This window comes from Pseudopodoces humilis, chromosome 1 (genome assembly GCF_049639895.1).
Source record: "Pseudopodoces humilis isolate 2021_Gansu_Grassland_sample_001 chromosome 1, ASM4963989v1, whole genome shotgun sequence".
Lineage (NCBI taxonomy): Eukaryota > Metazoa > Chordata > Aves > Passeriformes > Paridae > Pseudopodoces > Pseudopodoces humilis.
The window spans coordinates 41,725,284-41,752,161 of record NC_142200.1 but is presented as its reverse complement, the minus strand read 5'-3'; the positions used below and the strand labels follow the sequence as shown (position 1 = coordinate 41,752,161).

General features: G+C 39.7%; 1 protein-coding gene across 26 annotated transcripts in view; it reads left to right on the top strand.

Moving 5' to 3' along the window:
- DTNA (dystrobrevin alpha) overlaps positions 1-26,878 on the top strand; it is a 221,036-nt gene that overhangs the window by 184,885 nt on the left and 9,273 nt on the right. For 12 of the 26 annotated variants that reach the window (XM_088058801.1, XM_088058796.1, XM_088058810.1 and 9 more), the window contains 9 exons: positions 6,190-6,277; positions 8,724-8,821; positions 10,200-10,313; positions 13,537-13,633; positions 14,898-14,915; positions 18,891-19,050; positions 21,819-21,908; positions 22,414-22,582; positions 23,295-23,427. In XM_088058801.1, coding sequence (XP_087914927.1) covers positions 6,190-6,277; positions 8,724-8,821; positions 10,200-10,313; positions 13,537-13,633; positions 14,898-14,915; positions 18,891-19,050; positions 21,819-21,908; positions 22,414-22,582; positions 23,295-23,427 — 967 coding nt within the window. Of the gene's footprint in view, positions 1-6,189; positions 6,278-8,723; positions 8,822-10,199; positions 10,314-13,536; positions 13,634-14,897; positions 14,916-18,890; positions 19,051-21,818; positions 21,909-22,413; positions 22,583-23,294; positions 23,428-26,666; positions 26,712-26,878 lie in introns of all 26 variants that reach the window. The other 14 variants (XM_088058779.1, XM_088058865.1, XM_088058837.1 and 11 more) reach the window with 5 other exon arrangements.

The following is a 26,878-nucleotide window of genomic DNA, read 5'->3' as shown; positions in this document are numbered from 1 at the left end:
AATAGTACAGAAATAATTAAATCATGATAATAATTTTCTTACTAACCTAGGGAGAGAAAATTTGGATTTTTACATGTGTCAGGCATTGCTTTTAAATCTGCCTGGTTGCTGCATTGTTTGAATCTTGTATACAAATTTCCTTCTCTCATTTAGACTCAGGGGTTTTAAATAGGTCTCTTGAACATAGTTCATTGTTTCTGCTGGAGTGATTATAGAGCTTTGTCTCCTAAACCCATCAGCTGTCCTGGCACTTGAGATGCTGGCATTACAGCCTGCCATGCCAGGGAAGGAAAACGCTGCCTCACTTCTCCAAGTGCAACAGAATTCCATAGACTTCGCAGCCCTGTTCCAGCAAAGTGGTGAGCAGTATATGGCTCTAGAAAATGTGGTGCTGAGCAAAAAACTGTATCGAGTTTCTACCAAAACTACGCTCAGGAGGTCTATTTTGCTCATAGCAAACCCTTCTGTTTCCTGTGCTGCTAGTGCAGAATATTTCCTAGGTTAGAAGAAAGTCTCCATTTACTCCAGTATGTAGGAGGCAGCAGCAACTTCATTTAGGAAAGTGAATGGAATGGTTATCTGCAATCTTAAAAAATTCAATTCTACATGTAGCTCCTGTTGAAAATGGGTGTAATTTCTCATGCCCAGTGGATAAAAAACTCTGCTTCTTGTCCTGGATCTGCTTCTCTACTCTCTAGCCCACTGGCATGTGCCACTAGTGGAGGGTTGAAAAGGCAAACTAGGTTTTAATGAGGAAAATGAAAGCCATTAATCCTGAACAAAAACATTTTCAAGGGAAATTTCATTCCTGAAGAAGCACTTCCAGAAATCAGGCTTATTGAGGAATATTGACTCTGTGGCTATGAAATCAGGCTCTTGGGGGCATGTGTGTGACCAGTCATTGCCCACCCATGACTGAGGATAGGAATATGCTGCCATTCGGTCTGCTGTGACAGGGAGAAGGAGGTGTGGCCCCGGCTACCATGAGTGACTTACTTGATACGGTTGTTCAGGAAGGAAGTGAAGAATAGACATGGTTTAGGGTTAGTTCTTGGTGCTAGGCCGGTTTTCCAGGTGTGGAATTTTTGGATGCCATGTCTAGGATTCATTTAGCTTCAATGAGGGCTACCGGTTCCTCCCAAGACCTCGGGTGCCTCACTTCATCTTTACTGTTTTCATCCTCCAAATTTTATTCTTTATATTCCAGCCTGTTCCCTCAAGGCTTTGAGCCAACCTCACCAAGTCATAACACCTTTGTTTCTAAATATGAATATATAAATCATATGCCATGATAGCCAGCATTTATTTGGTTTTGAGAAATGAATGAGAGAGTGACTGGTAACTACCTTAATTGTTTAAACAAGTGATGCAAAGCATAGTACATAACATCTGATTACTGACATTAAATCACTGCAGTCACAGCATCCTGAATGAGAAACAATCTCAGTTATTTGTATAATTAGATTTTGACAGAAACATAACCTAGAGGGACAGCAGTCTTAGTCAAGCATCAGACCATGCTGCATTGCCATTTTCTGCTTTGTTGGACTGTGACTGCTAGCAGAGAAATAGAATGGTTACATTTTGGTAAAAACAAGAACAGTCTTGCCATCCTGAAGCTCCTGTGTGAAGCCAGTTTCCAGAGGAGTAGGTGAGACCTCTGCAGGAAGCTCAGCTGCTGCATCTCAAAGTCTGGGGTGGCATCTTCAGGCAAAACTGAACTTCTCCTGCCCATGCCCCGATGCAGTTTGCTCAGAACTCACTTGTGTCAGGATGGTGCTGAGTTCAAGTTATTTCACCCTGCATCTTAAGGAGATTTGGTAACCAAAATGAGATAGCTTCTGATTTAGGGGAGGCTGCAGCTGGCCAGCTTTGTTGTTCGATCTGCCTGCAAAATACTACCTGTACCTACCCAGACATCAGATAATTCAAGTGCTTTGGCAGCCAAAGCTGAGAAGACGGATGATTGTAGCTGGACCTTTATCTGCAGTAAAAACCTGCAGAGATACTTTGTGAGCATAATGCATCTGAAGAGCTGCATAGTAACATTTCAAAACAAAACAAGATTTGGGTTTTTTTAGATACGGAGTCAAGCTAATTTATAGCTAATCATCAGTCTAATATAACCCAGTATGCCTTTAAGTTCAGACAGTATTTCTATTTAGGGTTTTGTGGGGTATTTTTAATTCATTTAATTAATTTTCGCTGTTTAACTTTATTTCTCATCTGCAGTTATCTGATACCGCAAGTAAAAGTACAAGTTTTCCTTTCCTTCTACCACAGGCTAATAAGCTACTTGAGGGTTTTTTAGAAGCCAGTACCCGAGAGCAAATTAATAATCAAGAGGAAGAATTAATTAATTTTTTATAGTAACTGTGTGGGTAGGAAAAATAGCCCTTAGCCAGATGTTTTGAATAGCTTAATTGCAAAGTCTTTTTTAGTATTTAAAACTAATATTTGATACTTACTTTAGTTTATCTGTAGTGTCTGATTCTTAAAAAGAACCTTTAACTGCAAATAGTTTCTGTTTTTGTAAGTTAGAGACTTTGCCTAGCTTTGAATATTAATTCCATATACTTCAGTCTTTTTCTTTTCAGGTACAGAGAAAAATAAGAGGTTATTTTGCTTCCATAGAGAGCTGTTTTCTGAGGTTTTTATGTTATACTGCATAGTACTGTGTGAATCCTATTTCTATGTAAAAGTGCTGTGCTATTCTAGGACATTTTAAAAAATATTTATTAAGGAGGTGTGAACAACTCTAGGTAGAAAGGCTGCTATAATTTTCTTTTGAAAGAGGAAAAATATTCAGAGACCAGTTGCTGCAGAGGAAATAGACATTTAGCTCCCTTGAACAGAGTTAGTTTTTGTGATTATTCCCACACAGCTGAGTGTTACAATATTTTGGTGGTAAAATCCTGGTGATTCTAAAGTAAATGGCAAGTCAGCAGTAGCAGAGGACTCAGATGATTTGTCTGGGTTTAAAGTGTCTTAAAACCAAGCCAATTTTGAAAGTGTGGGAGTTAACAGTCCTCAGAATACTTTGGGTGTGTTGCTGTTAGGCCTTTCTTTGTGTTTTTGTGGTTTTTTACAGCACCTAGAAACCGACCCTTTAATTTGTCCATATTTTCTATAGCAAGTTATTTATTAAACAAGGGTTTGTAGAATAAGAGCATGTAATGAAGACTGCACTGATACATCTGTTGCAAAAATTTTACAAGAGACTTTTCTAACCAGTGGTGACACAGTTGTAAAACCATCGGGGAACATCCATATCAGCTATTGCTGGGTGCCTACTGCAGAACAGGCTGGACACATCTGAAGCCTGAGAAACAGCAAAGATCCTCCAGAGTCACTCCTTTGCTCATAGGTTGTCATGTTTTTCATCCTTCACCTGCAGGTTTGAGATCCCTTTTTTAATTAGAGCTACCATAGACCACTGAAGTCCTATTGTACAGGTGCTAACATTGGATATCCACTCTATAGCTGAATGGTGATAGGTGCCAGACCTATTATTGCTAATAATTATAAGGTCTTTAAATAAATGGTCACTAATGGAGAAGCAGTATTTTTTAGAAAAGAAGGAACAACAGTGGGATATTTGTATGCAAAATGTCCAGTTTCTCTCAAAAGGATGCCTGAGTCATTCCCCTGGAGTCACAAATCCTGCGCACACATTCGTAATATTTTAAACCTTTTGTGTACTGTTGTCTTACTTCATGGTTTTCTGTGAAGTTGGTGAAGTAAAACAGAAGTGAGTTGTGGTAAATCTGAGAAATCTGAGACATAAAATTCTTGGCAGTCAAAGCTAATGCTGCTGCGCATACTTCTGTGCTTAATGGTCACATAGAATAGGTATATTCCAGAAGTAAATTTATCTCAGATATTGAAATTTAATTTTCAGAGCTTTGGGGTTAGTGATTTGCAGCATTCATAGACCAAATTTGACGCATTGCTACATCTACTTTATGACATCCACCCACACATAAATATATATGAAAGATAATAGATACAAGTAAGACTCAAAAAGCTGCAGTGGCTTGGTCATTCAGTAAAGCAGTTGGCTTAGGTGTTAGCTCACATCTCAGAACTCTGGTGCAGATTGTTACGCCAGCAAGTGGAACCATAATCCATTTTTCCAAGATGCATATGGTTGCACATTGCCATAAAGAGGAGAATTGATGCTGAATGCTTGCTGTTTTCACAACCATCTGTTAGGATGCAATGATATTGTCAGTATGGTAAAATTAAAAATTAATTATACTGTCATAAAAGTAACCCTTATTACCCAGTTTACATAACTTTATGTGTCTGCAAGAGTTGCTCACTCCTTTCTTTCTCTGGATGACATATTAGTACAGTAAGCATGAGTATGTAAGAAGCAGAACTGTACAAATTTAGAAAAATGCCTTTAGCTTTGGTCTTTCCCAAAGGTATATCAGTTATCCCACCAGAATCTCAGTAAGCATAAAATTAAGCTGTATATGTAACAAAACAAACATAACCAAAACCAGAAAGCCAATGTTCATCTACCACCAGAAGTCTTAAATGCAATCTGCAGCACAAGTTTTATTTACACAGAGCCTCTCTGTGTCTCACTTCTCAGAGCTTTACTGGTTTTCTAAACTTCATGTTTGTGGTCTCACAGGTTATTATCAGAATGAGAAAAAGATGATGTTTGTCTCTTGCATCAGTAAGCTGTAGCAAATCCACGACACCCAGCTTTAGTTTCATGATCAGTGAATATCAACCACTGCTCACCTTTCAAACATAACTTTTAAATCCCAGTGGATTTAATTGTGCCGAACAACACATGTGCACTGTAGTTCCCTGGGGGACATGGGGATATGAACTCACTGAGAAGTTTCAGAGGAATATTCCTTTTAAATATTTCAGTTTTTCAAAAACAGAGCTTTTGGCACAAGTGCCATTTTCCTCTGGAAGGCTTTTCAAGTTCAAGGTACAATTTCAGGGGAAAAAAATCAGAATAAAATCCCATGCCCAGACTCTTTTGAAGCTCATTTGCCAGCAATCAGTTGCATGCCCAGAAGAACCCATGGACAGGGAGATTTGTTCCTGTTTCCTTTCAGCCAAAAACCATTATACAGCTGCCAAAGGATAAGAAAAGAGGCCAGACTTGCCTCTGTTTGGGATAGTCCACAGGCAGGCTTGTATTCCATGTGGCAATTCCACATTCCTTTCACCTCTTCTTAGGGACATCATTTTTTCTCTCTTATACATACTAAAGTAATGCAGTATAAGATTCTAAAGCCCAGGATTACCCAGGGTCAACTAAGTCCACTTCAGACTTTTAGTTTTGTTAGTTTATTAATTTTGATGGTTGTCTGCAAACTTCCTGAACATTTAGAAATAGCGAAGATTCTCACTATATTACCTTTTTCCAGCTCATCTGGCTGAAAAATAGCTTCATTTTAAAATAAGGACAGCTGGAAAAGTATTAACCTGAAATATTTTCATTTATATTCTTGGCGGAGAAAAAATAAGGTGCAGTATTTTAAGGGAATTCAACATATTTGCTGTTAGTTTTTACTAAACTAAACTGTTTTAGTTTCATACTTGCTGATCACAGTTATGTGACACTGTGAAGTCTTGCTCCCAAATAGCAAAAAAACAAGAATAAAAGAGAAAGCATGATAATAAATTCGTACATCAGTGGTTCCAAACAGTGATGCATGACACCTTGGTGAGTGCCCTGCAAAACTGTCCTAAACACTGTTTCCTGGTGCAAATACAACAAAGCTTCTAAAGTTTTTCTCAACAAACACTGAGGCTTCTGCTAATCCACTGTCCAAAAAGTAATCAGTCTTCTAGATAATATGACAAAGCTAAGTTGCAAAATAAATGCTGACTGAGGATTCCAACCACCTCCCAACCCTGTTTTGGGCAGAGCAGTCTGCAAGTTGCATCCAGTACAACTTTTACTGTGGGTTACAGACTTGCTGCTGTTTTCCCTCTAAGGGAAGGTGCTGCCGAGGCCCTTAGAGCTGATCTTTCTAGGGAAATTGCCCTCTCTCTTCTCCCCTTTGCTCAATTAACATCAGCTGTTCCTAATTTGGTGGTGTTTGCTCCTTTGTTCTGACTTGTGGGGGTGTGAGGTGGTGGCTGGCTGAGGCAGTGGGTGTTTTTGTTGTGTATAAACCTGTATTCTCATTTGCCCCTCCCCCTGAGCAGCGTCCTTGACAGTGCAAGTCGCCTGGATGAAGAGCACAAGCTGATCGCCAGGTATGCAGCAAGGCTGGCAGCAGAAACTTCTTCATCAGTAAGTGTTTTAATTAAGGGAAGGTACTTTCCTTCTGTCGTGTTCCAGGGGCTTGGCAAGATCAGGGAAATTACATCTGAAGGTCTAATGATTAATGGATTCTTTTTCCCTATTCTTTTCATCAGAGGCTGTTATGCTTTAATAATAACACTTTTATGCAGTCCACTTAATCCAAAGAATCCACATGTTAATGCATATAATCTATATACTAATGCAGTGGTATTTAAATAATTGTATCAAAGGGAATTTGACATCTTGAACTCAGGAAAGGCTATAAAATATTGTCTGGACTAGTTTTGGTTAAAGGTTAATGAATTACTGCATTGGAAAAAATGGGGTGGTGAATCCATTTTACTCTATAGCTCAAATATCACAGCCACTAGGGCCCTAAGTACTAAGGCTATTAAAGAATGTTCTTCAGCAGGATGACTGTAATGACCCCCTGCATTTAGCCTGGCTCCCATTTTCATTTCAGAGCAGTGATTATTCTGCTCTCTATATCCAAAGATAGAAGGTGATGACAGGCTAAAACCTCTCTAACTGCATTTGGGAACAAGAGAGAATGAAGCAGGAACCCAATCAAAGTATATAAAATCTTAAATGGTACATACAAGGTCAGCCTAGCTACTTGTTTTCTCTCTCAAACCATTTGATAGAACAAGGAACCATGAATGATGGTTAAGTGAAAAGCAGCTTGTCTGGAGTGCCCAGAAACGTTTTCATGCTGAGATTTACACTGTGGGGTCAATTGAAAGGGTGAGATTGGGCACCACATGTCATGTAAAGACACTGAGTCACATTCACGCCAGGTGAAGACAAATCTGCTGCCCCATGCAGATGCTGTCAGGGAGATTTCACACTACCTGCAGCTGCGTGGGAAGAGAGGGTGCAGACCAGCCCACATCAGTCCTTTCCAGACATGTGACACGGTGTTTCAAATTTAAGGCAACCTGTAGATGGTGGTCTTATTTCTGAAAGACATAAATTCTTCATGGGAACATGATTCCCATTAATAATGTCTCTGGTTAAAAATCGGTCAACATCAGTTCTATATAACATGTGTCCTTGATGTGGGGGAAAGCAGTATAAACAGAGCTGACTTGAAGGAAAACACTGGGTTTCTCATTGCCATCAGTCTTTGCTCTTGGAACAAAAGAGACAGAAGGAAAAGAGGTTTCTATAGAGAGCAATCTTTCCAAGCAAAAGAGTGACACCCAGTAGGGGCAGTGGAAATTTTTGCGGATGGTCATTCTGGCATTTAAGGAACTACATATATTAATAACAGTGGGATTTCAGGACAGTGATCCTGATTCCTCCTGTATGAGTGATGACATCCACCAGCATGCATCAGTTCTTTATGCACTGTTCTGCTTCCCCCTGGTTGATGTGTTAATGGGAAAATGTATCCGTAGCAGAAAATATAGTACGTGGTTACATGGGAAACAGACTATCCTTTTCCCACAGACAGTCCTAACCTGTATTAGGTTTGTTAGGCTAAGGAGATGTATCCTCATCCTTTCCGAGGGTCCACTTCCTGGCAGAAGAGGGGCCTGGCATGACACAGAATAGTGCTTCAGAGTTACACTTCACAGAGCTTTTTGTGCTGAGGAACCTTCATACCACAGCAGAGCTCAGCAGAGTATTTTTAAATATCTGATTTTTTCATGTTGGAGTTAGAAATAAATGGGTATCTTTCATAGCTATGAAAACTTCAAAATGTCCTGCTCTGTGTTACCATTGTTACAGTACTGAAATGCAGGAGTGTGAACAAGAAAAACAATAATTGATTATTGCTGATAAACTTGCAATAAGAGCATAGTCCAATGAAGCTGTAGTGAACACTGCATAGTTTGGTGAGAGACAAATTCCCATCTCATTTTATTGAGGGGGAAAAAAGATTTCGCTATAACTGAAGGACTAGGGAAAGAAGTTTCCTGAAGTATCATGAGAGCATGTAGGAACATGTGGCTAAATGGGCCACATAGCCAGACTGAAATGAGTACTGCTTTCAAACTGAAAATAAAACCTTACTTTTCAGAGAGTGAAGCATGACTGCACTGGAAACACATCCCAGTCTTTCTGGGGGCAGACACTGGTTTTTGCTTCAGTGTATTCCTCTTGTCTGTAGCATCAAAATCAAGAGCCACATTACAGCAACTGCCTGCAGTGTCATTGCCTTTTCTGATAGGTTCAGAGGAAGCTGCATGAAAAAGCAATGAATGACAGGATGGTAAACACTGAGTCTTATTTACTCTAGCACTTACTCTGCTTTTACTAGCAATGGTTCCATACTGGTATAAGCACAACCTGAATGCTCTTTTTTTTAGTGTAGACAAGCTTGGTACTGCACTTTGTGTAAGCAGATTTCACAGAACAGATCTGTGTTGAACTCATGGTGCATGCTGGCTATTCCTCTTTCAATGCAGCCTTCTCTGTTTTACAACAGCAGCCGAGTCAGCAGAGAGGGGCATCAGATATCTCCTTCACCATTGATGCAAACAAGCAACAAAGGCAGCTGATTGCAGAGCTTGAAAATAAAAACCGGTAAGGATCCACTAAGTTACCTGGTTTTGTCCAGTCCCACATGTTACATACGTGCTTGTTTCTTAGCATTTTTTACCACCTACATCTGTTCGATGTGCTTATAAAGGTACATGCATCTCCCCCTGCAAAAGGACAGAACACAAAAGGGTCCATACAGTAGGATAAAGGCTCTGAAATCCATAGCCACCCCATGTTTTCATAAGTGTACTGTCCAATGACGTGATATAATCATGGATACTTTACTGTTTGCAGCTGCTGTTTGTTAAGAGTTTAAAAAAAAAGCCTGTCCTGTTTCTAAACTGGATTAACTTTCAGTTGGATTCTCAGTAGCACTATAATATGAAATGATAAAAGGATCAGTCACGCTTGTAATGTTATGCTCCCCTGCTTTTATTCAGGAAAAAGATGATTAAAGCTCTTCAGAACACAGTCTGCCTGGGAAAGGTTTGCAGGAAGATTAGCAGCAAGTTAGGCTGCTGATCAAATGAGACAGGAGGTACAGATGTGACTGAGATTGAGAGAGTGTCCAGGAGAAATAGGCCAGCTGACCCCAAAAATGACTGATGCCTGTTTGTTCCCAGCAGAGAGCCTGGCCTTGGGTACCAGACTGCCTGATGCCATGAGATGTATGGCAGCAGAGCTCTGCTTTTAGTGCCGGACCATAAAACAGAGGCTAGCCCAGACCAGATGGTTTCCTATTCCAAACTCTGCACTGCCTTCTGTCACCATGTAATGAGCACCACCAGCTCCAGTCTCGATTTTCCTTTCATAGTTCGAGGCTGCCTCCTGACCGTCTGCTTCCAGCACATTGTGAAGAAGAGACAAAATTCACAAAGGTTTCAACCTTCTGCTGTGAACCTTTGTATTAGCCTTTTGACAGCACTCCAGGGCTCACAAGCCTGTCGTAACAAGTCTTGTTAAAGTGCTTTTCTATGAATTGTCAACTGTTCTCACATCTCTGCTTCCATTAAAAGTATTTTTAAGGGCTAAATATTTCCTCTGATACTCTACAATGTCCAAAAAGGTTGCTTCAATTTTTTTCAAGTTCATGAGGTGCTGGAAATGTTCATGGTGAAGAATTAAAAGGGAGCAGTTCAGTCAAGCATAGAACTATTTTATGTCTACCTCTGGTTTTGGGGGGGTTTTGAAGAACGATTTCTCTTTATGGCACAATCCTAAGAGTTTATTTAGAAAATATCCAGAGCCCTCTCCCGTCGCTGAGGTCTTCTTTGGTTGGTTGCAAACAAGTCATTTTATGTACATCTTCATTGATTAAAAGCTAAATACAGTCATACTTTTTCACCTCTTGCAATGTCCAGGGAGCTAATTTTGTGAAGAATTACTGACTTAAAGTCTTCTGCTTATTCTCCTCCCCAAGAGAAATCCTACAGGAGATCCAGAGGCTGCGACTTGAACATGAGCAAGCATCTCAGCCCACTCCAGAGAAGGCCCAACAAAATCCCACTCTCCTTGCAGAGCTCCGGCTCCTGAGGTAGGTCCATGGCAATAAAACCTCTGGCCTTGACAGGGGCCAGCCAGTCATTCTCAATAAGAGAAGAAATGAAAGATAAGCCTGTCTTATGGTTTTGGAGGCTTTTTTAAGTGAGTCAGCCAATGTGTATTTTTTATACATTTTTGGTGCATCCCATTGTCCTAGAAGTAATTAAGTTTATGCTTTAAATTGTATGCATGAGAAATCTCACATATTATTCCTCTACATTAAATTAAGCATGTGCATTAGTATTTGCAGAGTTAGGTCCTTAGGTCACTTGGAATAGGTCCTCACAGCCTGGTCCAAATGCCATTAATTATATGGGGAAAAATGTTCAGAACAAATTCCTTTACAAAGATTTCTAGTTTATGCTAAAGAAAATACAGAACGACATGAAAATACAGCCAGAATTAGATGTTAATCTTTGGAAATTTCCCCCATGTGTTGAACTCTAAGGAGAGGTCAGTTCTCTTCATGGTGCAACACCAGGCTGCAGAATGATCCTCATTGTCATGTGGGGAGTGAAGAGTAAAGTCATCTGAAGCTGCTAAAGATTTAGAGGCTCCTCCCTCCAGTTATCCCACCAAACTAAAACCATTAATAGGGATGTGATTGCATGTTAGTTACAATACTCTACATGGATTTACTAATTTCCATGTATATCACGTTGAAGAAGTTCAATTGTCATTGGCCCAGATCCATAGGCTCCCTGAAAGTCCTGAAATTCACATTGTGAGAGGCAGAGAATCCAATAAGAACTATTCAAAATGCTCTATATGAATAAAGAGAGTGTAAGCACTTTGATTCCACTGGAACAATGCTAGATTGCTCCGCCCCCTGACTAAAGAACATTTTCTGCCACTTAGCTGCTCCTCACACAACTAATATTTTAGTGGACTGGTGCATATCCAAAGGAAATTACTGTAAGAAATTGTGATAATTTTTTTCTTTATAAACACTTAATAGTTTTATTACAAAGTTTTCCATGCAAAAATATTTTTCTAATTCACAAATTATTACTTTGTATTACCAATCTAAATACAAGTTAGCTTCTTCATTTCTGTGAGTGATTTTAATCTGTAATTACTTCTAGAGATCTACAGGAAAGTGGCATTGTGTGAGGCATATAACGCTGCCTGTCATGAAAATGTGTACACTGTAAAATACACCAATAATGTAGCTCTTGCCCATCAAACTGAAAGTCTATTTTCAGCAGGTTTAGGAAATCACCTTTCTATGTAGTTGATTAATAAAATTCATTATACTTAAAAACAAAAAAAAAAAAAAGGGGGAATGATTGTGCAGTGTTAGCAGGCTGACTACTTAACTTTTCCCTCTTTTCAATTTTGATATACATACTAAAGCATAATACACCTATTTTGATTTCTTGATACTGAATTCTTCAACTATACCTTCCCTGATTTAATATGCTGTGTGAGAAACAGAAAATACCTTTTAATCTCTGGATCTGAACTGCTTTGCATTCCTTCTGAAATGTTCACCATTTGCAAGGCAAAAGTCTGACTTAGGATTTACTGGGGAATTTTGACACCACCTCAAATTCCTAGACACTTAAAATGGCACAAGGCTGTTCTTATGTGTAAAACAGGAGGACTCGGGGAGCAGCCCTGATTTATGTCTGTTACTCTGCTGATTTTTCAGGCTTGAAGCACTCAGGGCTATATAGCAATTTAGTTCACACTGTGTTAAGAAATGCTGGAATCTGTAAACCATGTTGTGGGTATCTGTCCTAGCATCTTTCACAAGCTGCTGTAGTATGGCACTCACTGAAACGAGGTCCTGAACACAGCATTCCTTCACATTACCAGTGCTGTCTTAGAGACAGGTTGCAAAACCCCTTTCTTCCAAGAATCTTCTCTGGAGTACAGTGTGAGAAAAACCTCTGAGGAGTAGTCTGTAAAGTGCACACCGGAAGATCCTGTCTCCCTGTGGAATGAATCTAAAACCCAGCAGAGCTCTGTACTAGGACCTGCCACTTTGAATTATACGGACCTTATTTTTGTTAGCAGTTTCTTAAACTCCGCTGCCTTTGTATAGTTCATAGCATTTCCAACCATTACGTGTCTGGAAAAGAAAAGCCAACACAGGCATTTTGTAGCAGGAAATAGATCAATCCTTCAGAAGAGTAAATGCAACCTGGCAGTGTTACTATATGATCCTATTATATAGGTGAGAGATAGCACACGTGAGCAGTCCTGTCAAAATCAATGTTGACTGTATCTGTAGTTGCTCACTTACAGTGGAGGCTCAAAATCAGGGTTTCATATTGCCCTAAATACAGGAAAAGTGCTTAAGTCTTGTTGGTTGCAGTGCTTTTCCATTTAGGATTAAATTGTCATATTTTATAGATAGTACAAGGCTAACTTACTGTTTGTATGTTATTTGCAATGCAATAGAGTATAAAATATACCTAATATGTATACCTTTTAATAGTAATGTTAATTAAATCACAACTTCCAAGAGGCAACAATTTTATTTTGTTTTTAGGTGGGGACCTCCCACAATTTAGTGATTTAACATGTGAAATGGAGCTGTGCAGAATCAAAGTTATTTAGATTTTTGGGGACTCAGAGAGACTGTCACACTTGGAGTGGTTCAGAATTCACAGTTATGCAACCAGCACTGGACTCTGAGATCAAAGAGCTAATTTGCTAATTTCAAGCAGCTTTCTCTCTACTATGTGATAGTCTTCCTCTTGCTTTCAGGGAAAAAAAATATATAGACAAACAAAAGCAGATCACTGTGGGTTTTTGTCTGAATTTCTAAACTCACTTAGCTTCTCTCATATCTCACTGTGTTCAGTGCCCCTACTGTAATTTCCTGTCCTTCAGGGCATGGCTTTAATTTCTCCTGACAGCTAGTGAGGTTATTGACTAGAGAGTTCCTAAGCTAAAATTACCAGGCATTTCCACAAGGGAATATAACACAAACTTGTTTGAACCCATTTGTTCTTTAAAGATCTGTGTCAGTGTCTGTCTTTTCCCTGATCACTCTTCAGTCTCACAAGGATTCCCAATAAAAGGGAACTCCCTAGCCTTCACATAGCCACATTTCTAGGCCCTGTGCTGAATTCCTGCAGTGTGTTTGCTTTCCTGTGGTCTGTAGGCATGTATCCCATAGTAGAGCTGGGAAAACGATGCAGTTAAAAGCTGCTGCTGCTGCTGTGAGGGGTAAGCTCTGATCAGATCTGCTTGTTTCTCAGACAGCGGAAGGATGAGCTGGAACAGAGGATGTCTGCTCTCCAGGAAAGCCGAAGGGAGCTTATGGTTCAGTTAGAAGGCCTCATGAAACTGCTGAAGGTAAGGAGCTCCACCTGTTACTACCAAGGAAAACACAAGGTAAAGCGAGAGGAGAGGGAGGATATGTAACCACAGAATTCTGCAGAAACTGGCTGTTTCTACACACAAAATTTGGTTGTGTTTCCCTCTTTTTATTTTTTGCCTTGGTCTTTTAATTCAGGGGTTTCTGATAATGCTCAGATGATGTTGTTCCTGTAGCAGCGCTGCATCATTGTCACCTACTGCTAAGAGGAGTAAGAAAAAGAAAAGAAACCAACGTGTAAAGCAAGTTAACTATTTGCTCTAAGAAAAAAACCTCAGCACTGTACACTATTATTCTCTGCAGCTGACAGTACAGAATCACTAGGCTAGTTCCTTTAACTTCACCCTTAAATTAAAGTTTCTTTAACTTACTCAGTTGCTGGTTCTCTCAGATGAGTCATCTGACAACCACATCTACCTCTCTCACCTCAGAGATGCTTTCCCTACAGCACTTATTTCGTTTACACAGATACAGAAGCAGGGCCTTGTTAAACAGATGAAACATGTCTCAGTTAAGAATGAAGATATCAAAAAGCATATGCATTTTTAAAGACAGACTAGGGTAAAATGGAAGATGTATTTTTATTTGCAGCCCTATTTTACCTGATGTGCTTCAGAGGACAGATGATGTCACAAATTCACATTGGAAGAAAGCACCCTGAGTAGCATGGGAGTATGTTTTGTTGTTGTCTATGGCAGATCAAATGAGTTCATGGAAGTTCAGTGCAACTTGAGTCAAATATGGCTCAAATAAGAGCAGAAGGAATTTCACTGAAATCCATTTAGCAACATGCCTCCATTAAGATGTAACATGCATATGCATCCAAAGGATGAGTTTGACACTTTGTCACTTGCCCATCATCAGACACAGACTTCTGCAGCCACAATGTACAAATTGGTGGTACCTCAGCTGCAGAGCCCACTGAAGAGCCAGCAGATTTTTGGGTGCTGGAAGAAGGCAGGGTACTTTTTGTTCTACCCATGAAATGCTGCAGTGCCACAACTAGCAGTGAAGGCTGCCTGCTGTTAATCACTGCCTGGACAAAGAAAATTTGGGGTAGGAAATGACAGCAGCTTTCTGCACACTTTCTGGTGTTTCAAAGTGTGCAGAGGTGGGACCTTAACCTGGTCTCATATCTTCAGCTATCTTGATTGTACCTTTAATCCTGTGCACCAAATCTGGCTTTTTGTTCTTCACTTACACCTTGGCTCATCTCATGTGCTGATCCTCTTTTTTCTTTAGGAAGAAGAATTGAAACAGGTAGCAAGTTGCCTTCTCTTCGAAGACCTTACTAACTCCTAAATGTGTTCCTGTGATTTGTGTTACTTCCTTTGCTTGAGAAGTGTGTGTCTGCGTGTTCTTTTGACCAAAATTAATATGTTGCAGTTCTTTGCCACATTAGTGTCTTGGAGCATTTTTTCACAATGAAACATCTTAGTGCTTAGAAAGTGAGTCATGGCTACAAGGAATCTTTTTCTCACTCCACTAAATTAAAACATTTAAGATATAGAAACCACCCCTCAAATGTAGTGAAACCAACCTAGAATATGAATTAAATAGATAACATTTTGAAAAAGTAATGAGAAATTTTGTACTTTCAAGAAAAACATAACTGAGCTTAAATTAGTCAAGGGCATTGAGTTTGAAAGCCCATTTTATCCAGAAAATGTCAGGGCAGAGTGTGCACATCTTTAAAAGTCGGCATTGATGCTAACAGTTCCATGTGTCTTCAGGGAAATAAATGTTTTCTGCAACCTAGATCAAAAAGAGAAAGTATTTACATTAATAATAGTAAATTTTAGAATATTTATTTGTTTCAGAGCTTTTCAGTATTGTGCTGGATCTTGGAAATATTTTAGGCTTTTTAAAAAAGGCACTTTTCAGAGAGCAGTCTGACTTATGAGTTCAATAGAAGTGTTTCATTTTAACAAAATGCACTTCTTTCTGCTTTCATCAGCAGAAGTGCAGTCACAAGTCTGATGTGTTCTGTCTGTGGTACAGCATGCAGAGTTTGTAGATAATGCTCACCTTCATTAAACCAACATATGGCTAATTTTTGTAGAGCATCAGTTTGTTGCACACAAAAAAATAAATCTGAACAAATATCACCTCCATATGAAGGCTGTCTTTTTTTTGACTCTGAAGCTCTATTCACAAAAGAGAAGCTTCCAGTGTGACAGGAGTTACCTTACCATATAAAATGTTCACTGGACAGTGTAAGTGAAAGCACCTTTTCAGGCTGCTACGAGGTATTTTTATGAGATTTTTTTTCCCAAGAGTAATAGCCTCAACTGAATACCAGGTGATGATACTAAAGAATTACTGTCACCATTTCCATTTAATGATCCCCATTATGCTATGCCATTTCACGATCTGTTGAGAGAAACAGGATTAAATTAATTTCTGGAGGAATTCAATTGGAATGAGCAGCCTGGCAATTCATCTAATGCTTATGAATTATCTATTTCTCATTTGCCCTTCCTTAAGAAAGGATAATGAGTTCTTCACATCCCTGTCATTTGATGAGGCTGTGTGATTTCCCCATATGTCATCCCAGTTCAGTCCCAGCAGAGGGAGCAATGGGCTAAAACTGTAAAGCAAATTTTCATTTTAAACATTTTATGCTAGGCATGCTTGACACTTGATAGTGGGAAAACTTTCCTGTCGAGTGAGAGTTAACTTAAGAGCTGTAGCAATTTGACTAGGGATGGTGAATTAAATAAAATAGCTCAAAATTTTCCTGGAAGGCATGAGAACACTGATAGCTGCAACCAAGCACAACACAAAAGCTGAAGCCATCCAAATATCCAAGGTGGCTGTGGTAGCTCCCCTTTCAGCATGCTTTAGTCCTTAGCTGGTAGAGCTGTCAAGCTTTGGGAGCAATTCAATGCTTGTCTTCTCTGCTAACCTTACTAAGAAGTTAAGGCTGGTTGTCATAGCAGATTTCAGACCATTACATCCAGCCTTTGAAAACCACTATTCTCCAGATAACCATTAAGCAGGAATCCAATCCTAATACCACTTCATTTCCACAAACCTGGGCTGAGGTGGATCTAGATGAATAAAATATATTATGTTTTCACCTCTCTGAAGTCAGGCATTTGCTATTATCCTCCTATTTCAACTTGCTGTTCATCAGTTCTGTCTGATACTGCTCAAATAGTATAAAAAATGAGGAGTTTTTCCTGGACAAGGAACTCTGAATGCTTCATCTTATTCAAACATTTCATGTTTGTTTATCGTAAATACAAAATCTCATTCATAGCTGCAGAGCACACAGAGGGTAAGCACTGGGTCTGCAGGAGCTTTCACATCTCTTAATTCCAGCCCAGAAGCACTGGCAGGCATTTGTTATTTTTAGTAAGTAAAAGGCCTACTCTGAAGTCCAGTCTTGAAGATGACTTGATGATGGGAAGCAAGTTATGTCTATTTTTTTTTCCTCATCTTTCTCTGAAAGTTCCCACTGTTGTTGATATTCCCAGAACAGAGATCAAAGGCAAAAGGGAGCTAAGGAGAAAGGCAAGTGAAAAAGGGCACTTGTCTTTCAGAGAGCTGAGAACCAAAAATTCTTTCATATATGTGTTTCAGTAAGGATGAAATGTGCTCTATTGGGGCATGAAAGAAGAAAGCTGTAGATCCTGGATGCCCTGCCTGATGTGCAGGGCTTATGACTAGCAAGGACCTTGGAGCATCTCCAAGTTGCACTGGGCCCTTCCTCTGGAGGACTAAATACCTCCATTTCTGCTGGACCTGGTATCAATGATTCTAGAAACAGGAGAGCATCTGGCCTTTATATATTTGTTTTGTCTTTCATCCATCATTAAATGTTCTAAAACTAATCACTAAAGAAATTATAAGTATTAAATCCTCCATTCTTCCATCAGTAATATGCTTATTTCTCATAAACCTAATTTGCCTTTGATGGCTTTTAGGTGATAATGTCTCTTAGAAAGGGGTGATAGGATAAAAGAACAAGTAGCTTAGTATTCTGATACATTATTTATGGTCCAGGCCAGGAATTTATAAAAATCTCAAGGGCAATGCTGCACTCATCCTGCAATGGCCTGCTGTTGTCTTTTTTAGAACATATTGCCAGACATAATCACTGCTGCAGTGGCAACCAATTCCAGAGTAAAAATAAATGTCAAAAACATGGGAAGAATTAAGAAATCCTCCTGTATTTTTAAGATAAAGCCAAGATAGGGGCTCTGGTCACTTTTGACTGAAAACAAGCAGGAGCTTGTGTTGCAGTTCCCCTTTAAAAGCACTCGAGCCACCTCCATCCTTGGCATCTGCTAAACACTGGGTTTCAAAAACCATGTGAGGTTTGGTGTGGGCTCCAGCATTAGGTTTTTCTTACATGGATACACATTCCCAGGACTTTGAAACAGTGGATGAGAAGAGCACTGTGTCTCTTAGTATCACTCACCTAGCTGCATTAGTAAAAATTGCAATTTTGTAAAGTCTGCTTGAATTTCAGCTAAGTGATGCTAATGGTGAGGTGCTAACAGCATGACATTTATATGACTGGTGTTAAAACATTTTCACTTTCAGCAGCTGAACCCATAGCAGGAATTTATATTGCCCTATCCCCACAGTGTTTTGGGAGTGCCTGAGTATGTCCTGTGGAGCAGATAATTTAATAGTGGCTTAAATAGTTCTCTAGCTCCAAATAAAAAGCAGAAATTTGTATTATTTATTGCAAATGTCAGACGTTATGTGAGTGAGGGGTTGCATGTACCATGAACTTGTCTTGCAGGAGGAGAAGGGCAAGGCTGTGATCGGCTCTGGTGGCAGGGCTCTGCCGAAAAGGGCTGCTCCAGTCCCTTGTCCCGGCTGAAAGCCATGCTGGTGCCAGCAGCCTTCCCCTTCTCACAGCCAGAATGGGTTACACTTTAGCAGATATGCATGTGAACTGGAGGAGTGAGAGGGGAGAGGACAGACGGGTCTGTAGCGTGGTCTTTATTAACTTGGATTTTTTTTTAATTTAGCTGCCTGACATTTTCCCATGCTTAAAGGAAGTCAGATATTGACTCAAATTTTCCTACTTGCTGTTTCCCTACAGAGAAGCCTTGCTGCCAACTAACAACTGACTTTGGTTTATTTCTTCTAGCAAAATTAACATTACCCAACTGATCTACAAATAGCACAATGCCTTTAAGCTGAGGGATGGGTGACCAGGACAGCAGGGAGGCTCTTTCAAAGCCCCTGTTTAACCCCTTGATTGTTTTTCAGACGCAGGGGGCAGGTTCCCCACGTTCCTCACCCAGCCACACCATAAGCCGGCCTATTCCCATGCCCATCAGGTCTGCCTCTGCCTGCTCCACCCCGACCCACGCACCTCAGGACTCTCTGACCGGGGTGGGAGGAGATGTGCAGGAAGCCTTTGCACAAAGTAAGTCTTATTAATAGCTTGTGTCAGGCACCTGGAGACTGAAGAATCATTATTTCTTGTGGTTACTGAGTAAATGTACTTGAGCTTCTGAGTTGCATGCAATGAAACAAAACAAAAAATGTCCGTGGCACCTGCATTTTGCCATTGAAAATCAACTTTGTCAGCCATCAACGCAAGCTGTCAAGGTAACAGAAACTGGACAACGATGCCAATTAATGGAGTTTAGGGTGAGAAGGAATTTTGGTGCAAGAGAGTGAGAACAGTCATCACTGCTCTGTTAACCAGAAAAGTTGCTATTGACCTCACCAAGCATTGTCAGTGTGTTTCATTTTAAATAAAGACTTCGCTAAAAGTAAATGATACAGTCGTAGAATTAGTTCAGGTGAAAAGGGCTTTTGTAAGTCACTGTGCCCTTCTGCCCCTAGAAAGAGGGCTTCAAAGTGAGATCAGATTGTTCAGGACCATTACTAGCTGAGTTCAAGATGGCTCCTGTCATTAATTTTCTCTGTTGCAGTGTTTCACCATCCTTACTGTGTAAATTTCTTGCCCTTCTATCTGATTGGAACATCCCTTGATACAACTTGTAACTGCCATCACTTGTCTTTTTTACTTTGGGCCTGAGAAGGGTCCAGTTAGACTAGACAAGAATCAAGTCTGAAGGTCTAGGTGAACCCTTTCTTTGCATTTACAGGAAACTGTCATCGCCTTCCCACTCTTTTTTCAAGTAAGAATAAATTTTAAACTCTTGAATTTCTAAGGCCACTATTAAATTACTGTGTTGAATAACACAGAAAGTGACTAGTCTGTGTTATCTAAATGAAGAAATTTTCTTGGTTTTTTTAATCTGCTCTCTCTAAATTATTTACATAATTATAATTCTGTGATCTGAACAAGTTTTTTTCCTCTTTCCTAGCACAAATTAAACATAAATTTAAATGTAAGCTCAGAAGTTCCTCTGCTACAGTGGAGGCATGCTTCTTCCCAGGAACCCAGTTCAGCGGCCTTCCCCTTGATTTTCCTGTGAATTGTGTCTTAGTGTGTATTTTTGGACAAGGTTGAATCTGTAATGCAATCAAGAGCTTTCTCCTAAAGTGCTGGTCAATTCAAGTATTGAACATAGGCACAATTCCTGGTCCCAATGTAACGGGTTGCAGCTAATCTCATTTTCTATGACAAAAGAAAAACAGGCAATGTACTTTCCTTTTTTTCTGCTATGAGAAAAATCAAGACAGGCAAAAGTATGGAGCCCAAAGTCCTATGCTGTTATGGGACAGCTTCTTTAGAGTTAAGAGTGAGGTAAATAATGTAGCAGCCACAATAAAATATCCATAAAGAATGCTAGGTCTGCTTCAGGAAAACGCACTTTAAATGTAAAAATGTGTTCTGTTGAAGATCAAAAGCAATATAAGAAGTTAGGTGATCACATTTTAAAACTGCAGCATTTGATAAATACCTATGTTTGTGTCATTATTTACTGTAAGCTTTAGATGGGAAGGTCAAACCCAAAGAACTTGAAGCCAGCATTCTGCCACATTTTGACATATGACTTTGTGAGGGGGATTGGGCTGAGATTTTATGGCTCCATTCTCTGCTGCACCAACAGAGATCTGCCTACATAATGCAGACAAGCCATGGTTAAAGGATGTTTTCTCTTCATTGTCTCTGTTTCTCTTTCACAGCATTTGCAATAGTTCAGAAGCACAAATTTGGGAAGACTTTATAGAGGGAGTCATTGTCTTTGTGTGTGTACAAGAGAGTTTAACTACTATAATTTACATTCCAGTAACTATTAGCTAGTGGATGCATTAATAAAAACCTCTTTAGGACTGGAGAATTTTTTTTTAAATGTATTGGTTTGCATTCATTGAGTTTTAAAACATCTGCAGTAGCTGATTCCTGTAAATAATTCTATTTGGAAGACTAGTGATTCTGTGGAATATATTGATTATTCAGCTATTCAACAATAGTATCTGTGTTTGAAATTTGAGGAAGTTAAGCACACGTTACCCACAGACCCTTTCTAAGGAAGGAGTATTCCATGCAGCTCACAAGAATCTCTCATGATTGATGGTTAAGGGAATATTGCCAGGTTCAGCAGGGAAACACTTCTAGATGCGTTATTAGAAAGAGTTTAAAAGCAGCCTGGGGCTGTTTAGAAAGGCAATAGTGCTTCCTTTATTAAAAAAAACAAGGGGAGCTGGGGGCAGTGAGAGAGAGACAGTAAATTACAGAATATACAAGAAAGTCCTTGAGCTACAGGAGAGGCTGAGAGGGAGCAGAGAAGAGAAATCCATATAGTCTTGATGAGGGATGAGGTCAAGTGTGTTTCTTCAACATTTGCCATAATTATCTGGCAAATACCTGGCAATAATGGTGTCATTAAACTGAGCTGTGGGAGCTTATAGAAAACACTTCATTTCTTCCCTCCTCCCCCACAGGCACTGTAAATGAGTTCACGCTGGATTTAATCTTCCAGGCCTGGTCTGCTGGTGTCACCACACAAATGCAAGCTTGATGGCAATGAATAATCTCCACATATCTGGCATTGTGATTAAATGAAGCATAAGGGTAGGCTTCTGCTTTTGCATACAGCATAAGTAAATGAGGCCTTTCTGCAGAGAACTCTTCTGCACGTGTCCCTCCTGAGGACTTTGATACCCTGAATTATCACAATGACAGCTTCCATCAGGGTCAAAACTGCTTCCAACAGTAAAACATATGTCATGTGAACAATAGTAACACTGTGCTTTGTCCATCTCTTGCTTCAGGTGCAAGACGAAACCTAAGAAACGATTTGCTGGTGGCAGCAGATTCAATCACCAACACCATGTCTTCTTTGGTAAAAGAACTAAACTCTGGTGAGTGAGGCTAACGATGGGGAATAGTCACCACAGTGACATTTCATGTTTATATGAAAAAAGTGAGAGGTAGGAAGATACGTATCTTCAAAGCTTTTTATGGTTTTATTAAAATAATCCCTACATAACAGCTTCTGGAACTCAGCAGTTCTCAAAGCCATGGATATAGAGGTGCAGCTGGATACAGTGAAAACTTTGTGATTCCACATGGAGTAGGATTTCATTCTTTAGCAATTAGATTTAGTATAGATCATACAGGACCTGTTGTACAATGCAGTCTGTGGTATTACCATTAAAATATCCAACCTAATAACTGAGATAAACAAAAGCTTCAGTATTTGGTCCCACCATAAGAAGAAAACTATAAGCTTTGCCAATATAAGTAGAATAATGTGCTTTATTCACTGTGAGGAGGCGGCATTCTCCGTTGGAAAGGCAAAGAAATGCTTAAAGAAATGGGCAAGTATACTTTTGTGAAAGTTAAATGTGACTTCTTGCTTCACAGAAGTGGGAAGCGAGACAGAGAGCAATGTGGATTCTGAGTTTGGACGGACTCATTTTGATGACCTGGTTCCATCCCCAACGTCTGAGAAGGCTTTCCTGGCACAGATCCATGCCCGGAAGCCAGGGTACATCCACAGCGCTGCTGCCACTGGCTCCATCCGCAGTGACATGTGGGTACCTGCCTGACGCCCCTTCCTGATCTCATTCGTCCTCTGAAAACAGTGTGCAGCATGCAGTATTTCCTTTCCCTCTTAATTATTTGGGTAAAAAAAAAGAAAGCCGTAAATCCAAGTGAGGACTGCTTCATGGTTACACTGTAGTGGGCTCTGTAAACAATAAAGCCAGGAACTTGGGATTCCCTCAGGAGTGAGCTGTCACATCCAGCCTGGAACAGCATGGAGGCTGCGGGACAGCTGTTTTCCCAAACATGCCGTGAAGTCCTGTTCTCTTTTTATCCAGACTGAGGGACCTGTTGGGGCTCACTGGAAAAGGAGAAATGTGTAAATGGAAAAGACAGAATGCTTTTTATTGACCTACTCAATTGATGAACAAGCAGATTGATTTTTACAACCTGAACCTTCCTTTCAGAGACAATAGGCATCTTTCTAGCTATTTTTAGTTCAGCCTCTTTGTATGAAGTTACTGAGAACTTTTGTTACTCATTTCCTTAGGGGGAGTGCCTTCAGCAGAATATGCCCTTTGGTGTACTTCATGAGAGAGGGAAATAACAGAAGTGTTCTCCACTGCCAGGAAAATACTAACCAGTGGAGCATGTGGTTAACTAAAAGTATCCCATAGTCCTCATAGATACAATAAAGGGGAGTTTTATTGATCCTGAATATCATTCATCTCAGGAGGCTATTTATTAATAATTGTCTTTAGGGTTACAGAAGATGGAGACCCTTATGTCAGAGCAGATGATGAAAATTACGAGAACGACTCTGTCCGCCAGCTGGAGAATGAACTGAAAATGGAGGAGTACCTGAAGCAGAAGCTGCAGGATGAGGCGTACCAGGTGGGAGAAGATGACCTGCTGCCCATGTTTCTCCATAAGTGAGAACAGATGATGGCCCTCAGGTGCCCAGTGCTGTTTAACTAGCCCTGGGTCCTGGGGTGTGATCTCTTCTGGGTTACCAGAGCAGCCACATTCCAAAAACTGCTGCCACCCTTCCACATGCATCCAGCCTTTGTGCATACCCAAGAAGACCACATGCCTGAGGCACACAGCAGTAGTCCATAAGGGTACCAGGGAACCAGGTGGGACAGAACTGCCTCTGAGCTTGTTCTCTGCCCATGCCTACCAAATCACTTGGATCTCCTTCCCCACTACCATAGGTGCTGGTTGGTGGTATCAAGATGTCCTGCTATTTTCATATCCTTTTTTTTTTCTCCAGTAGCAAAAAACATTCATAAGGGTTTCTCCAGTGTGAACTGAAGCTCAAGTTTAAATCTGTGTGTTACTGTCATTGTCAGAATCTGGAGGTACAGAAAAGGGTCTGGAACTAATTGTATTCCAGAGAACCAAGTATTCAACAAGCATCTGGTGCAGAGAAGCCTGGGGATTTGTTATTAAACACCTCCCTGATGAAGCTCTCAAAGGTCATTTGTTTAACTGAGTAAAGAAAATACGCCAGGGAGAGCTGGAATTCTGTAGATGACTGTATCTACATCATGGTCTCCAGTTCTACCTGGTCTTGTAGATTATTGCCATGTTTTCAGTTATTCTGATCTGGAATATCTGAATTTAAAATACATTGCTTGTAATAAAGTTGGAAGTAGTGTCGATAGGACAGAAAACCTAGTTCAGTTATTTGGGAGCGGAGCTGAAGCAAGCAAAAATAACTGTTCCCACATGGTGATCAGCTCAAATTTGGACCTCACCCCTAAATAAAATACTAAATGGGCTTAAAAATAAATAAAAAAATAGACATGTTCTGAGAGATTAGATGTCTGCAAATGAGGTTCAAAGTCACTTTATGGGCAAGAATTCTTTATACTGCTGATTTCTAGAAGCTATTAAAATCTAGCCTTTTTTTTTTTTTTCTGGTAATTTTCCTCTAGCGTTCGGTGCTGGTCACTTTGGCTACAATCTGTGTCTGACAGGCTTGTGTTGCAATGAAAATCAGCTGCGCTTTTGGTCTTCTTTTCTGTAAATCTGCTAGGATATGTTAATCTTGTAAAAGTTCATTGAATCTTACCAAAATTTGAGGTAACTTTGAGGTTGATGTGAATGTCTTGTTGATGCAGACCTGCTGCATGCCCATGGTAGGTTGCCAAAAGTCTTCTCATTGCAGAGGTCTTTAAGGACATGACAACAGGAGCGGGATTGTTACAGATGATTTACTAAGGCAACAGCAAGTGACATAGGGGGAATTGTGAGAGCTTTTTATCAAAGATAGGAAATGTCAAAAATCACAGCCTTTGAACTTCTGAACAAGATGAACAGCTACTGTTGATGTAATGAAAAGTAATTGTTAGTTTAGAGAAGAAGTGCCTAAATAGTCACAGCTGTCAGGCATCAAATAATAAATGTTATTCTTGTTGGTAAAAATTCCATTTTCTTCAGAAACAACAGACCAGTTTGACTGTGTTTCAATTACAGTATGGAAGTGCAATGTTACTTGAGTTTCAAAAGTTTCTATGGGATTTTGTACATGCATAAAATTCAGTATGTATGTGCACTGCAAATAAGGGCAGAAGTTATGCATTTCACTTGATGGCACTAGGTGTTACTCTTGGTTCAGTCAAAATAGTTTTTGTTCTGTTTTCCACCAACATTCCCACGAGAAGGGGAGGAAATCTTCTCCCTATTAACATCAGAATAAAACTCCTGAATTTAGGTGAGCCAAGACTACACACAAGTGAAGTTTATTCCCCATTGTTGTACATTATTTGTTTTCACTAAGGGAACAAAAACAGACAAAAAACTCAATACACACACGCACACACACTTTCTCAGCCAAAAAAAGAAAAAGCTAAGCTTTTTTTTTTGTCAAAAATATATTCCCTGAGGGAATAGAAAGTCCTCATTCTAGGCAAGTTCTGCTTAGCAGCATTTTTTCAAAAGATGTTTCATGATGTACTTTACTGTCTGTGACACTGTCAGCTCCTATCAGGAAGTGATTTGACAGTAGTAACTTGAAAGTAGAGTCTATTTTTAGATGATACCACAGCCCCAAAGCATGTAATGGCAATGCATGAGAGGTCCTTCCCAGGATGGGTGATGCCATTTAAGTTAGAGAATGGGTTTAAAGGAAGCAAGAAAAGGCCTTAAGTGAATAAGGACTACTAAAATGATTTGGAGCTGTTTGGAGAGTGTCATATGTTGATTCTGAGACATGTTCTTAGGTATTGGTTGTTTTTTGCAATTTGCTGTTTAGTTGTGGTATTTTGCTCTTCTATCCCTTTTTCTACTAATATCACTGAGTATTCTAAAAAAAGCCACAGCTTTCTACTTGGAAAAACAAAGGAAAATTGGAAAATTTCTGTTTAGGGTGTCCTGTTGAACAGAGGCCAGGTCAACTATTCTCATTTGCATCAAACCATTGGAATTTATTACAAGCTGGTTCACTGTTTGTAATCACATATACACTGCATTCATCTGGATTGCCAAAAAAAGACAGAACCTGTAGCTATCGTAATGGCAATTGTCAGCTGAAAAAATCTGCAAGGAGGAACTCCTACTAAGGTTGCAGAATGGTCACCTCAGTAACAATCTGGTAACCATTTTTATGTTATTAAATGTCTCACTTCATGTAAAATCAGCACATCTAGAAAAACATGTAGATGTAGTGTGGCATGAAAGATGGTTGGCCCAAACCCACTCTTGTTATTTTGTGTCACCTTGTCTCCAAGAAAGATTTTTGTGCTAAAGTCTAAATTAGTATTAAAAAAGCAAGATACATAGGGAAATCAGGGACACAAAACCTTAGAGGAGGCTTCTTTCTCTTTTTTTTTTTTTAAGCATGTTCTAAATAACAAGTATCTACATCAGAAAAAACCCAAACACATTTAATGCACAAGTGTAAATGCTAACAGTGTGTATCCTCCCACATCTGTTTCCACTTTTGTTCTTGGTACAGTCTTTTGCTGGTATGTTGTGTAAGACAGTTTTCACTGGGTTTATTTTCTGGGTCCCTAATTGCTCCCTTTATTTCTAAGCTTGTGCATGGCTTTTTTCAGAATAATACACTCCCTGGCTGCTCACAGGCTTAATTTGTCATCTTCCTGTTTTCTGTCCTTTGTTATCTACAGGTCAGTTTGCAAAGTTGAGTGCAATATTCTTCTCTCTCCTCTCAAGTAAGTATTATTATAATTTAGAAGAAAGTTTGGAATTAATCCTCATAGTATACATTTCAGTTGCAATGCATCTTGTGGCACCTGACTGTATGTGACAATGCTGGTTTTTTCTCTTTTTATCCTGTGTTGGGATGCCTTGGAATCTCTATGAATCAGTTCTAATTTAT